Raw genomic sequence first — 15100 nt, 5'->3', positions numbered from 1 at the left:
AGGAAAAGAATGTGAGGAGTGTTCCCCCTGAGGAAGAAGGATCAACAGAGACAACATGTGGTGAACTGACCACAGTCCCCATTCCCTGTCCCCCTGAGTCTTGGTAAGGCAGAGGAGGTAGAGAACTGGGGAGTGAAGTGAAGCCTGGGAAGGAGGGATGGGTGGGGGGAAGGTGATTTTAAGATTTGGTTTTATTTCTCCGTTATCCTGCTCTGATTTGATTGGTAGTAAATTAGACTGACTTCTTTAGTTGAGTCTGCTTTGGCCTTAATGTTGGCTGCTGAGTGATCTCCCTGCCCTTACCTCAGTCCGTGAGCCTTTTGTCGTACGTTCTCTCCCCTCTCCAGCTGCAGAGGGGAGCGATAGAGCAGCTTTGGTGGGCAGCTGCCATCCAGCCAGGGTCAACTCACGACATGGCATAATTTGAAAGTAGATGAGGCTTGGAATGCACAGCAGAGGCACACCGTGCTCAGCTCCACCCAACCCCTCGCACCAGGGCGTTGTGCCAGGTGAGGGCAAGTACATTGGTGCAGGAGCAGTGATGGGCCTGTGCTGGTGAATGTCCATGGAACCCATGGGTCAGGCAATCACACAAATGGAGCAGGTGTTGCACATGGTAAGAAATGTGCATCCTCTCAGGACACTTCTCCATGGCTAATTTTTGTCATCGATATGATCAGCACATTGTCCTTGGTCACTGTTCACTGAAACACTCCAACAGGTTAATGAGTACCTGGACTCTGAAACTACAGGACTGGGGACAGGCACAGCCACAGCCAGTGTGTGTTTCTTAAGCAGCTTGCACAACGGCATGTTTTAATGTGTTAACTGGGCTCTTCCGAGTGTCACCAAAGTAATCCAAAGTAAACCTTCGTGTTCTCACTGCATCCCTGCTGCTATGAATTCAAGAGCCACTCTTCCCTTTTCTCTTTGGAGCTGCAGTATCCGTGGGAGCAGCGGGTTTGGAGGGCAGCTTCCCAGAGAGGTGGAAAGAGGGAACACCTTCCAGCCAAGGCTTTTGCCTTCTTCCCGTGATGTTGAGGACAACCCTAGGGAGGGTATGAAACGGGTGGAGAAGAGTGTGACAAAGGAGTAAGGGAGACAAAAGCACTATGAAGAGTGAGGTTTCAGCAGGTGGCTGGTTTATTTTCATTCTGGCACTTTGACTGACTAAGGGGTGGGACTCTGAGCTGGGAGGCTTGGCTAAAAGGTCAGGGCAGCGCACTTGCAGGAGCACTTCACAAGACCAGCTTCCAGTGCATGGACAGGATTTGGGGTATCAGCAAGCTGACTGCTTAGCAGCTGACTGAATTCTCGGCTCAAGGATTCGGTGGTGGCAGGGTTTGAGACAGACACACTGGTCAACATGAGCACGGCAGGCAAAGTAAGGACAAGTTTCTATTAGAAGTTTCTTTCCTGCAGCTGAGTAGTGCATGTGTAAATGCAGTTTCTTTGCTGGGACACCCTTAGTTCTGGTGCTATAGCACAGATGAGAGTTTAGGAGGAAGCTGGTGCAGGAGAGCAGCCCTTACTTGCAGGCCACTGTACTCTCCTCTGAAATGGTTTTACATAAGAAAGAAGATAAAATATAAAATGAAGAACATTACTTGTTTACTTATTTATTTATTTATTTAAGAACTTGAGGTAAGAGCACCAGGATAAGAATAACCTTCCCCAGCATTAGTAAACTATTTTTAACCCCTAATTGGACAGTTTGAAACGTGATGCAATGTAGTAAGTGTTCAGATCAATGTATTTATCAGCTCCAGCAGTTTCTATTCTGAGATCCCGCGGTGGTTTAAGCTGTTTTTAGCTTCTTTATTATTCATATCAGCTTGTTTTCAAAAAAACCCCATGGTTAATATTGTGTTACATTTTGGGGTGTAATTGTGATGATGTTAGAACAGTCATTAAATTTCAATATGTGCATAACAACTCTGGAGCTTAAGGTAATGATGATCCAAAGTAAGTATTATATGCATCAGTATGAGCGTATGTATCAGTACTGAGCTGGGACTGAAATGAGTATTTGCATCTTTGCTAGAAAGTGAGAAGAGAGATGTAGGTGAATTCCACTGCTGAAGACAGTATATGTTGCTTCTTGCGCTACCTGAGAGATCCTAACTTGGAGACATGCAGGCAAGGTCGATGGACAGGAACCCAGAACCTAGGAAACGACTGAAGGCCTGTGCCTTGCTGTAATGTGCCTTAAGAAAGTATGGGGATCGGTACTGCTGTTACTGCCAGCTGTCTTCACTATTTTAAAGCCACACAAAACAAGAGGGGACAAAAAATAAATGCTCTCTTTAAGATACCACAAATGCAAAATAACCTGTAGTTCACTTGTAGGTAAATTCACCAAGTTTGGGGTTTTTCCCTGTAGTTTTCTTGCTCCTCCCCTGAAATATGAGCTGGCGTTTCACATGCAGAAATATACGATTCTGTCTGTGTGGTGACTTGCAAGTGCCATTCCCTTTTTCTTTGCTCTGTTTGCAGATTATTAAATGCAAAGCAGCAGTAATGTGGGAAGCCAATAAACCATTTTCTATTGAGGAAGTGGAAGTTGCCCCACCAAAAGCGCACGAAGTTCGCGTAAAGGTACTAAAAAATAAAAATCAAAACACCTATTATTCTGTCTTGCTGTTTATCAGGATCAGTTCTATAGATTTTTAGGATCCAGTCAGAAGACATTCAATAGCTGAGTAGTTAGTATTCAGTAGTTACTATTAGAATCATAGAATAGAATCATAGCATAGTTAGTGCTGGAAAGGACCTTAAGATCATCTAGCTCCAACCCGCCTGCCGTGGGCAGGGACACCTCACACTAAACCATGCCACCGAAGTCCTCATCCAACCTGGCCTTGAACACCGCCAAGGATGGAGCATTCACAACCTCCTTGGGCAACCCATTCTAGTGCCCCACCAGCCTAACTGTAAAGAATTTCTTCCTTATATCCAATCTAAATTTCTCCTGTTTGAAGTTTGAACCCATTGCCCCTTGTCCTGTCACTACAGTCCCTGATGAATAGCCCATCCCCAACATCCTTGTAGGCCCCCTTCAGATACTGGAAGGCTGCTATGAGGTCTCCATGCAGCCTTCTCTTCTCCAGGCTGAACAGCCCCAACTTCGGGAGCTTCGTTTTTCAACTGGGTGCTGAGCATCTCTCACATTTCAGGACCTTTCTCAGTGGGATTCAGCAGCTGTTTTTATTTTAGAGCAGTTTCAAGTGTTAGACCAGTGAGAAGAACCCTCTCGTGGGGTTGACAACTCCATTTGTCAGAACAAAAGCTGTACAGACATACCTGAATGTTTCAAAAGAAATACTGCTACTGTGCTACCTGCAAGAAAAGGCAAATGTGATATAAAATACTATGTATAGCCTCAATTTTTGTATGTATGACATATACGTATATTTAAAATACATAAATAACATATAATAATTAAAATGTAATTATATATGATGCTATGCCATTGTATAACATGTATTTTATGTAACATATCCCTTATATATTGTAATATCATCTGAAATAAGGAATAGAAAATATATATAATATTTCTAGGTTTATAAATACTATTTGGTGGTTAATTTATATTTACTTGATATGATAATCTTTCTACAATATTGCAACCTTTTTCTATTTATGTATTTATCTATAAATATTGAAATATTTTATTGCATTCTGTTCTTCATATATGATTACATTGCTAGAACTTGGGTCCTGCCAGATAATCAATGAGACTTCCTACGGAGCTCAGTAGTGCAGAGCAAACATTCCCAAAGGAGCCTTGCTTTGTAGATTAAAGGCTAACGCAACCCATAAAAATCATGAATCATGCAAACTAAAGTGTTTTCCCTGTAGTTATTATGTGTATATGTGATTTTGGAAGGAAGCAAATCACTTCTCCAAAGGTATGATACCATTTCACTTCCACACATGCCATGATGTAGTTAAATGCTGACATATTCTTGTCTTTCTTCTAAATCAGATGGTGGCCACAGGGATCTGTCGCTCTGATGACCATGTGATAACTGGTGCACTGGTTATGCCTTTTCCAATAATTCTTGGGCATGAAGCTGCTGGTATTGTGGAGAGTGTTGGGCAGGGAGTAACCTCAATCAAACCAGGTGTGAAACAGCACTGAACACAAACTCTCTGCTGATTCTCCTATTTCCTGACACTCCTGTCTAAGTCAAAGATGATTACATGCATAAGTGCTTATATTGCAGAGGAGAAAATGTTCCAACTCTGATTTTTTCAAGGCTATCTTAAACGATGCTACATGGTGTCTACACCTTTTTGTGTTACCATTCTTGATTTATTTTCAGATTTTCTATTCGATTTCTTTGGTTTTGGGAAAAACATCTGCAGCTTGCTTTCTACCTACGTAGCACTTCTCTTGTCATGGGATTAAGAACAGATTCTTTGCTCTTTGACACAGAAAATCAGCTATTACAGGTTCTCTAACCCCAGTTTATACAGTTCATCTCAAGAGTAAGTCAAAGCAAAGCACTAGTCAACATGTCAAAACACTTTCTTTCCATTCTCCTAACAGTCAAATAACCCACTGACTTCAGTAGACCCGAGCTCAGGTCTGTGTGTTCCATTACTTCATTTCAAAGATATCAGGGCATGACTGGGGTGCCCACCCTGCTGCAGGCTTTGCTTTTGCTTTGCACAGTACCAGTGCAGGTGAGACAGCACTGCTCACTGAGAGCTGGGTTGCTTTGAAGAGGACACTTCTCTGGACCAGCTGCTCCTCTCCCTACGCTCCCTTGGAACCACAGTGGGTAGAAAGAGAAGTTAGTGAAAGATGCTGATGTTCCTCCAACTGCTGCAAGATGAGACAGCATTTCTGTACATCTGTGTGGAACCAAACAGACTCTAATAAGGACTAAATTATTAACAGAAATTATGCAGTGAACAAAATCTGCACAGTAGTGCTTGATTTTATCCAGGCAGTTTGTTACAATATCTAAGTAGTTCATTTTTAACACCTCCGTATTCCCAGTGCCTTTGTACTGACAACAGATATGTAGTCTGTCCAAAGCAGGTTGGTAAATGAGATAAGAAAAAATTTTACTTGGCCTTTCTGCTTTAGCTCCAAACAAATATGTATATTGCAAATTTCAGTGACAGCTCTAGCTGCTTTTTCTCTTCCATCTGGCTTCATAAATCACTCTATTGTCTAATTCTAGCTGCCACGTGTTTCCGGGTGAAACAGCAGGCCTGAACACACACAAAATCATGTTTCTTGGCTGTTGCTTAGTTTACACCTTCAAGTTCTAAAAACGACTCCCAAGATGTGCAAAGTTTCTTTGACAGAATGATTACTAGGCCTGTGTCACAGTTCTAAGTTAGCTGAGGGCCGGGGCAGAGGGGGAGCGTTTCATGTTCTGTGGGTATTTTCCATGTTTTAGTGGTAATCAAAGATTTCCCTTGCTTTTCAATGTGTCAAGGATTAGCTACATTTTAGAGCTGCCAAATCACAAATTGATCTCTGTTAGGGGTTACCTGTTTAGAGATTATGAGGGATTTACCACACATCATTGCTGTGGAAAAGGCATAGCAGTAAAAATTGTACTGGGAAGCTGTGTGCTATTTTGTCCATCATGTAAGAGTGCTAGAGAAAGAGAGATGTCTTATCTTGTGTGTGTCACTGCTTCTCTGACAAACATTTTACCTGCTTTACTCCAATGCAAGAGTAAAATAGGAAAGAGACTCAAGAGGGTTGGTAAATTAATGCTCAATTTCCCATTCTCTGTATGCGCAATTTACAGCCGTGTTATCTTGGCCCTCCAATCTCCTGTTGCAGTGGGTGCCAATTTTTATCTCAGTTTCTTTACCTGTGTATTACTATTTTCCTTTCAAGTAGAAGATGCAATAAACTGCTGAATGAGTACTTCGGGAATGTCAGCAGCTAACGGAGTTCTATGACATAGCTCAGATTCAGTTCTGTGAAAGACACCAGGAGGTTTGTGTATTGAAATCAGTTGTCATAACTTTGCCCTGGTTACGTTCTTTCTGACAGAGAGAGATGGTGTATCCTCCACGGGCAGCAGAAGGCAATAAAACCAGCACTGCACTCCTAGCACACATTTGCTTAGGGATTAAATACATTTGCTCCATGTTTTTATGTGCATGCTTCTTGTTTGCCTTTTTAAATCCTGTCATTACTGTATTATTTCTAGGAGATAAGGTTATTCCACTCTGTGTGCCATACTGTGGGGAGTGCAGCTGCTGCTTAAGCACCAAGAGTAATCTGTGCATCAAAAATGAGTGAGTTTTCCTTGGTCACCTACAACCCTTATTTGACTTTCTATTTATACAAAGCTGATAACACTCAATGGATTTCACTTGCCATCATTTCTGTTCATCTTTCAAACAGCCTTTTTTCCGGTACTGGATTAATGCCTGATGGCACCACTAGATTCACCTGTAAAGGAAAAGCAATTCACCATTTTATGGGTACCAGCACCTTCACTGAATACACAGTACTGCATGAAACTTCTGTAGCCAAAATCGATTCTGCTGCTCCTCTGGAAAAAGTTTTTGTAATTGGCTGTGCATTTTCAACTGGTTATGGGGCTGCTGTGCAGACTGCCAAGGTAAGTATCATGGTGGGTGTTTCTGGTAACTCATGACGGCCTATTCAGGATTGTATGGCCTGCATGTGGGGTATCAGCAGAGCAGCCAGGTATGTACAGACTCTGTTGCAGAGTTCAGGATAGAAGGAAGATACTTGTGTTTTGCCTACTTCAGTTTCTGTGTCTCTAAGGTACTGAGAAGCCTTCAAATCAAAATCCAGTAAAAATGCATATTACCATCTGTTAATTTTTCTCTCATGGCTTTATTACCCCTAGAAAAAACATTACAAAGGAGATGATTTGTTTTGTTGTAACTGGAATCTAGGAAGCCTATATTTGCAACACTCAGAAATCGTAGCAATACACAAATGTGACTTTTACAGGTGTCATTGTCTCCAGTGGCACTACAGATTTTAACACCACTGGAATATAAAGCGTTGTAGAAAAAAAAACATGTCTCTGAACCTAAAGCTTGAGAAGAGTGATGAAAATCTGGTCTCAGAAATGTATTTTAGGGACAATTTATCTTAGTCACATGTAGGATTATAACAGTATAGCTGGCTGCTGCACTAGTAGGCATGGATGTGCAAATTCCTTCTCAGCAGGTAATCTCTAAATTACAAGAAGTAGCTTAACTGAAAACATGTTGGTAGTAAGAAAAAGCATTGTACTTTATAGACTGTTAGAGTATGGCATGTTTGTCTGGGTATTACAGGTGGAACCAGGCTCCACCTGTGCCATCTTCGGCCTTGGAGGAGTTGGCCTCTCTGTTATCATGGGCTGCAAGGTGGCTGGAGCTTCCCGCATCATTGCTATTGATATCAATAATGACAAGTTTGCCAAGGCCAAAGAACTGGGAGCCACAGACTGCGTCAACCCTAGAGATTTCAAGAAGCCTATTCACGAGGTGTTGATCGAAATGACTGGCCAAGGTGTGGACTACGCCTTTGAGGTTGTCGGCCATATCGAAACCATGGTATGCAACCAAAAGATGTCATCAAATGAGGCATTAGTGTGTTAGGTCTGTCTTTGCTAACCCAGTAAGCACCAAGGTTGAGGAGCTGAGAGCCACTGGCAAAGTGTCAGGCTACCTTCAAACCTCGTATGTCCAGCTGTCTGCCATTGAGATGCAGGGGCATGCTCAAAACCTTAGGGCAGAGAACTTGAGCATAGTCCCGTGGCCTAACCAGGGTGGCTAAATTTCACATAGCCCACTGTCTGCTTTCCAGCAGTGGCTTATCGCTGATGTCTAAGACAAAATGGGGAGGGAGAGCAAAGCTAGGACATAGCTAACCCCTGACAACAAACACAACGGTGTGAGCAGATTCAATGGACACTGTTTGATGTGGTTTCAGTTACAAAAAGTGAATTGCAAGCAGAGCCCTGAGAGGAGGAGGAATGCAAACTTGGGCCTCAGCGGCAAATCTTGTGTGACTGTGGGTGTCCCTCTGTTCCCAATGCAGACCTCAGCCTTGGCCTGTTGCCATTACAACAGTGGAGTCAGTGTGATTGTGGGAGTGCCCCCTGCAGCACAGAAGATCACTTTTGACCCCATGCTCATCTTCACTGGTCGCACCTGGAAAGGCTGTGTCTTTGGAGGTAAGGGCTTGGAAAGAAGTGATTTAACTGGCTTGGGAAACTTGCAAGTTACCTGGAATGAAATAGCGTATGTATAAATCCATTGCTTAGGTTGTCCTACTGGAAGTAATATTGATGGCTGTTTTGCTGACAAAGAAGCACAAAGGGAACTAGTTATGGAAACTGTTAGTTAATGGTGAGAGAAAGAGAGAAAACCAGAGATGGAGGTGGGAGAGAAGAGACAGAGGAAGAGTAGAAGACAAAAAGATAGGAAAAAAAATAGTGGGGAAGCGGAGAAGGGAAATAAAGGGGGCAAATGAGAAAAAAAAGAAGTGAGGGAGAAAGAAAGGTAGAAGGAGAGAGGAAAATGAGAGGGAGGGGAGGGAGGAGAAGAGATAAAAATAGAAAAGAAAAAACAGATAAGGAGAAAGAAAAGGGAAAGATAAGAGAAATGGACAAAGGAAGATCAAGCTTGGCAAGCCCAAGCTCGCTCAACACAAAGCTGAAGGCCACCGAAAACTTGGCTCCAGCAGCAGGTTTTCTCACTCCCAGCCACTTCCTCTTATGTATTCAATAGACACCTGAATAGAACAGCAGAGACAAATCAGGTTCCTCTGGAAGGACATCTGACTGAGACAGTTTTATCTAGTACTGCTTGAAAGAAAAAAGAGGCATATCTACCCCATGCCCCCCTCAGTTTTGATCAGTCAATCCAGTTTCCAGTTCCCAACATGGATGTCCCCACTCTGGCTTTTGTATGATGTGTGGTTTAGTGAGCAGCAGACGTCAACAGACAAGTTGGAACAGTATTTAATGTGGGGAAAAGTTTGGATTCTGTAAAGATTAAAATTTTTAGAGGTCTGCCACCAGTAAAGCACTTATTGGGCTTGTTGTATGTAGAACAGCTGCACTTCAACCCATGTTTTCTGCTGGCCCTCTGTGTTACAGGGGTAAAGACATGCTGCAGCATTTCATCATGCTGTTCTCTTATTGAAAGTTTACCTAAAACTTTAAGCTGCCAATGGGTTTATGTATTTCCCAAGCCTTTAATGTTTCATTTTGCATTATCTGTGGGTTTTTTCAGGCTGGAAGAGTAAAGATTCAGTCCCTAAACTGGTTGCTGACTACATGAAGAAAAAATTTGTTCTGGATCCATTAATAACTCATAGACTTCATTTCACTAAAATCAATGAAGGAATTGATCTGCTAAGGACAGGGAAGAGGTAAACCATGTTTAATTGTAAAAGTTCTGTATAAATAACCTAAAGCAGCCGTATGGTAACGCAGAGCGTGACTTCACGGTGGAGAAGGGGAACGGCAGCACACTACATCCCTTAATCTTGCCCAGTATGGTTCCCTGGGTTGCAGTTGTAGTGATACAGGCAGCAAAGCTTCAGCTTTGGAAATACATTGAGCCCTGTCTTTCCTTGTAGAGGAATTTTCACATTTTGGTTTGAACAAAGACACTGGGTGGCAGAGGAAGAAAAGACCCCAGCAGTGAGGAAGTCTGTGCTCACTATCTGTTGGAAAAGAGCACACAAACAAGGGAGCTTGGGAATGCCAAGCTGTGGAGTGCCAGGGTCAAATATGTCACATCTGAAGAAACCTCTTAGGCTGAGGAGCAGGAGCACAGAAATAGACAATATTGACTAGAAGAGCAAGTCACCATTCCTGTGGTGAATTACAGTCCCAGTGCAATTAGTCCTAAAGTCACTGGGTAGTTTACCCTGAATTCTGGGGCTTTTCACTAAAGAAAGTGCTTGATGTATACAAACATTGCAAACTCAGAATTTAGCTCTCATGCCTTCCTCAAATCTTGTGAGAGTTCAGCTCAGGCTCTGTTTTCATGGAGTGTTGAAATTGGAAATATTGTTTGCCAGAGACATTTGACAAGATTTGCATGGGAATAACTGGAAATTCTCCTTGGCGGAAGTGGGAAATACATGTGTGTACCTCAGTGCGTGTGGGGACTACCCTTTTTGTAAGGTCTAGCTGTGTACAACTTACGCAGTCTGGAGAATTACATTCACGTTTTCTTTTCATTGTCATTTGCTGGCAGTTATTTTAGGTGTTGCTTGCTCTAAATGTATAAAGCATGTAAGAAAAGAATTTAGCCGCTGAGGTTTGTTCTAAGGTTCTACCTACACAGCACGCATGTCATTTTTTGGCTGTCCTTATTTTAGATGAGCTGTAAATGCCAGTTTTAGGTCTAGTGTAGCAAACGGGAAAGCCATGAGGACAGAGACGCTATCAGCTTTGCTAAAAGACTGGCAGTCCACCTGAAGACGGAGGCCTGTTGCAGCTGACCATCATCACTAGAAGAAACACTTCAGTGTTTCAACACAGAACGAGCTGTGCCACTCAGAGGTTACCCTTAAGAGCCATTCGTAACTGCAGAGACGTGTGTCAGCCCCACTCTGAGGACTTCCCAGGCTCTGTCTGGTGATGAGTTGCCAGGAGCCCCAAGTTCATGAGTGAAGGCTATGCAGTTTTGCATGAATGTTGTTCTCCGCAGCACAGTTTGCACATCTGCTTTGCAGTGGTGCTGCAGTGGGGGCTGGGGTGGGCAAGGAGGGAGTACCCTGGCTGACAGCATTAGCCTGCATTAGCAGAGAAAACAGCAGTGTTTTTCTGATGTTAGCCCAGGGGCTTATCTACTGCCACTAACTTGTCCCTTTATATTGCAGTATTCGCACTGTCCTGGTGTTTCAGGATTCCTAATTGTTAACAGCAGATGGCTTAGCACCAGTACAAACTTCATTATCCTCCAGTACAACTGGTATGAAACACAAGCCAAGATGTTTCTGAAAGGTCCACCACGTCCCCTCGGAATAAAAGGATCAAGCTCAAACGCCAGACTTCAAGCACAGTGTTCATAAATGAAATAATCTTTTCTTCTGCCTCTTTCTACTGATTCTTGCTTTAAATCCTCTTTACACAGAAGAAATTGTGCTGCAGTTTTCCTCTAATGGCGTATTATGAATGACAGGACTTGCTGCTGTCACAGGTGTTAGAAAAGGTTTGGATTTTTTAAATGGCCTTTAATACGCACTCTTTTAATAACAGCAAAATGAAGGGCCTTTATAACACTGTGGCTCAGCACAGTAAAACTTTAGTCAGAACTGTGTGTCCATCCTGAATGATTTTAGCATTCCATTACTTGACAGGCAAGGAAATTACTGCAGAGATTAAAAATCATGGGGACCTTGCATTTGAATTAAAAATTTCAGTTAAGGATATTTCAGTAAATCAAAGACTTACAGCCTGAAGAATGTCTCACCACCAAATTAACACTTCCAGGCATCTCATATGAAACTGCTGTGGTGCTGTTCTGTGGTGGTGTTCTTCTGCTTGGTTGCTTTTACCTTTGTATCTCTTTCTTAGGAATGCTCTAGTTGTTTTACCAGTATAGTTTGAGATCTTTGGCCAATTTATACAAGTGCCTCTGGTGCTTGGGAGACAATGTGAAGAAATATGAACGTGCATCAAGTATTGTTATTTGTTACCGTTAAATAAAGAGGCAGTGTGTTAACCTTTAAATGTAAATACAGAGTAAATGGGAAGAAACACGTGACTGGTAACAGTTTGCACGTAGTAGAACACAAAGCATCTTACTGCTTTCTGCGTTTGCAGCGAGGAAACAGGAGAAGAGGCTATTTCTGTCTTTGGTATATGTGATCAGCATTGACTTATCTCTTGAAGTTCTACTCAGAGCTTGCAGGCTCTCGTGGGCATGGTGGCTGGGCAGCAAAGCCTGTGAAGCAAGGGGACTGTGTGCTAATGATGACTGACGTGCTTATGTCACCAGAAAGAGTCCTTGAGCAGCCCAGCTGGGTTAATGGTTTGGGGATGAGTTCACCCAGAGATTAGACTTTAACAGAAGATCCTTAAACACGTGTATGTATAAAACTCCGTTCACGCAGCAGTTCAGACCCAAACTTCAGTCATTTGTTTCTGTGGGGTTACCTGTGCAGTCAGGGGCAAAGACTTTGTCTGGCCCATAAAGTAATTCCTTTCACATGCAGTTCAGTTGAAGAGTTCTCCTCTCTTTCAAGGCAGGTTGTGTGAGAACCAACAGTGTGAATGGGATCACTGTTCAAAGCAGAATGAGACGGGATTTAATTCCACTTCATGTCATCAGATGTCATCTGTGGTAGCATGGATTCAGTACAAAGAAAAGCTTAATAATATTTCAATTTTCAGAGTATTTTAGCAAAATGTTTTCTGTGGAGGCCAAGCTACTTTATTGTATATTTAAGTCCTAAATTAAACAGAAGCCAAAGGAAGGCTGTTTTAACCTAGCTTGTGAGGACAGAAAGAAAGGAGTATGGAGAGGTAAAGTACCCTCCATATGCCAGATAAAAGCTTTTTCCAAGGCGTTCTCTACTGCATTAAGGGTAGAGGGTATAACAGCAGTCTTGAGGGTAGAAGAATAAAACAAAAAATATTGCCAGGGGATAAAGTACAAGAAATCTCCTCGCCTCTGTCCTCTTCAGGATCATGCAAAGCCCATCTCTGTTGTTGCAATCTGCCAAGCATAGTGAACACCTACTGTTAGTGTCTTTATTAGGACAGTTGCTGGCATCCAAAACAATGAACACATAAAATCATTCTTATTAGGGACATTTATACGGCAGCCATCCAATTCTGCATTCACAAGGAGGAATGAAGTGGCTTCTGACTGGGGAATGACAAAATAGTTGACACTACCAAGAGTCTTCCTCCCTGCAGATCCCCACCCACCCTCAGGTAAAGATTGATTTGTGTGTTTGTGCAGTTGTGAATGGCGTGTTTCTGACACACTTCCCAATGGCTCTCTGATGCTGAGGTGCTCCAGGTGGGATCAGGGCCACATGCAGCGTCTTTCTGTGAGTCCCCATTTAGGATCTGTCTGTGAATGAGCAGGATCCACACTCCCCATCAGAACACAGTCTGCCCGTTAACACATGGTAACACTATGAAAAATCCTCAAAAGCCATGAAAAATCCAGTAACGTCTCACGAGACAAACCCTTTGTGTGACAAAGCACAAATGGTGTTTCCTTAGACCTTAAACCACGCTAGCATTTATCAAACATCACTTGGCTTCCCGTGCAGCCTGTGCCTGCCCATACAAATTCTGACTCAACAGATCAGTTACAGTCTGCCTGAACAGCTTGAAGAATACTTTTGTTTTCAGCTAAGCACGGACACATCAGTCCACTTGTGAAGAGTGCAAAGCACATGAAAGCAACTAATCCTGGATAAGAACCACATCTTTGCTTCACCAAGCGTGGTGAGTGAAGTGACAGGGTAATAAGCATGGATGTGCGACCCAACTGTATAGCTGGGTGTCCTAAGCAGGAGTCTACAGAGTAATGCCTTCCTGATCCATGAATGCTGCATTTTTTTCTGATCAGGACTAACCTGTCTTGCACCAGGTTTGCAACAGATTGCATCTGTTAACAGATGGCTTTGATTTTTCAAAATATTAATATTAGTTTACCTATCATTTTGTTTAACAGCTGAAGAGTTGATTTCTGCTCACTGTAGAATCCTAAATGGTCCCTGCTCCAAGAAGGGGTTTTATGTCATTATTGGTAGTCTGCTAGGAAAGGATCCCATTCCTTAGGTATACAAAAAAATTCCTTTCAGCCACATGGAACAAGGATTTCTTTGTAATGGACAGGCCTCTTCTGGTCTATCATTTGCTTCTAGGCGAGAGCTGATGGGATCATGAAAGTCCTCAAGGCTGAATTAGGAGGGGTTCAACACCTGAGCAAAGATTTTTCTTTTGAGTCAAAAAGAGCTCTCATGCAAAATTTCAAAGCTATAATCAATATATGGCATTTCTGATATGCTGAGGTCAAGTTCACATGTGTGACCAGGAAAATCTGGTTTTCTTTACTGGTGTCTAACCACATCATCTCTATTCTCATCCTCTTCCTCCATCATCTTTCTGTCCTTTTTTTATCAGTCCCTCCTTGGCATCAGCTTAGAGTATATGGTAAGTCCATATAGATTCTAGCTGGTTGCCAAATTACACAGAACAACCATGTGCATTCGGTATTTTAATGTGTGGCATTTGTTTCCAGATTAGCAATGGGAAGGACACATTGCTCTTTGGAGTGGTTTCCATTACTCAGCTTATCCGTTTCAGCTCCAATTCTATTTTAATCCTTTTTACTGCTCAGTTTCCTTAAAATAACAAAAAGAGCATCTCTTCTAGAATATAAATGCAAACTCCGCAGTCTAAAACTACCATCAGTAAAACATCCGTAGGTTTATGCAAGGTACATTTTAACCCAGAAAATATTTACTTCTCTGCCCTAGCAAAGAGTTTGTATGGGCAATGAGCCCATACATGAGATTGCAAAAATCCAAAGGAAAACAATGGGCTTGCTCCACAACAGATACGTGAAGCATCAGAGTAGGAAACATTGTTCTCCACTGATTCTCACATAGTGTTAGAGCTTAGTGTGGAAAGAACCCAATACTGAACAGACCGTCATTTCAAACATTTAAATAATTTATTTAAATAATATAAAGTATTTAAAGTTTTCTGTTTGTGACTCTGTACTGTTTTCTTAAGAGATGACAGTCACACTCCATTTCTCATTAAGTGTTCCCTTGGCAGGTCTTCATGTTGTAGAAGTAACACAAATATCAATCAATCTTTGCTTCTAGAACCATGTAAACTAGCACTATGCAGAAGTAACGTACGATGTGAATAATCCTTTGGCATTTATTTTCAGTCAGATACTCTGAGCTCACACTTACACAAATGTTACGAGAGCCCTGTCAAATGCACCAGCGGGACATCAGTGTTTTAAATGCAACCTAGTTCCCATAAAGATCCAATATATCGTGAGATTCTTCTCATTTACACCACTTTAGTGAAACTGTTGGTGATGTGCACCTCTAGCAAATATCATTCATATAAGTGAAGCTGCTCTG

The 15100-nt window shown here is 42.3% G+C and overlaps 1 protein-coding gene across 1 annotated transcript; it reads left to right on the top strand.

Annotated features, from left to right (window-relative positions):
* Nucleotides 1-1366: 1366 nt before the first annotated feature.
* Nucleotides 1367-10886, top strand: LOC308231639 (alcohol dehydrogenase 1-like; the record flags this gene model as incomplete). The annotated part of the gene is made up of 9 exons (XM_080637304.1): nucleotides 1367-1384; nucleotides 2497-2598; nucleotides 3989-4127; nucleotides 6192-6279; nucleotides 6389-6608; nucleotides 7303-7563; nucleotides 8051-8186; nucleotides 9250-9388; nucleotides 10853-10886. The coding sequence occupies 9 exons, from the start codon at nucleotides 1367-1369 to the stop codon at nucleotides 10884-10886; spliced, it is 1137 nt and encodes a 378-aa protein (XP_080493430.1).
* Between the last annotated feature and the right edge of the window lie 4214 nt (nucleotides 10887-15100).

This window comes from Psittacula echo, assembly GCF_963264785.1.
Source record: "Psittacula echo genome assembly, chromosome: 1".
Lineage (NCBI taxonomy): Eukaryota > Metazoa > Chordata > Aves > Psittaciformes > Psittacidae > Psittacula > Psittacula echo.
Note: the sequence above shows the minus strand (reverse complement) of the source record. Positions and strands in the feature narration are given on the sequence as shown.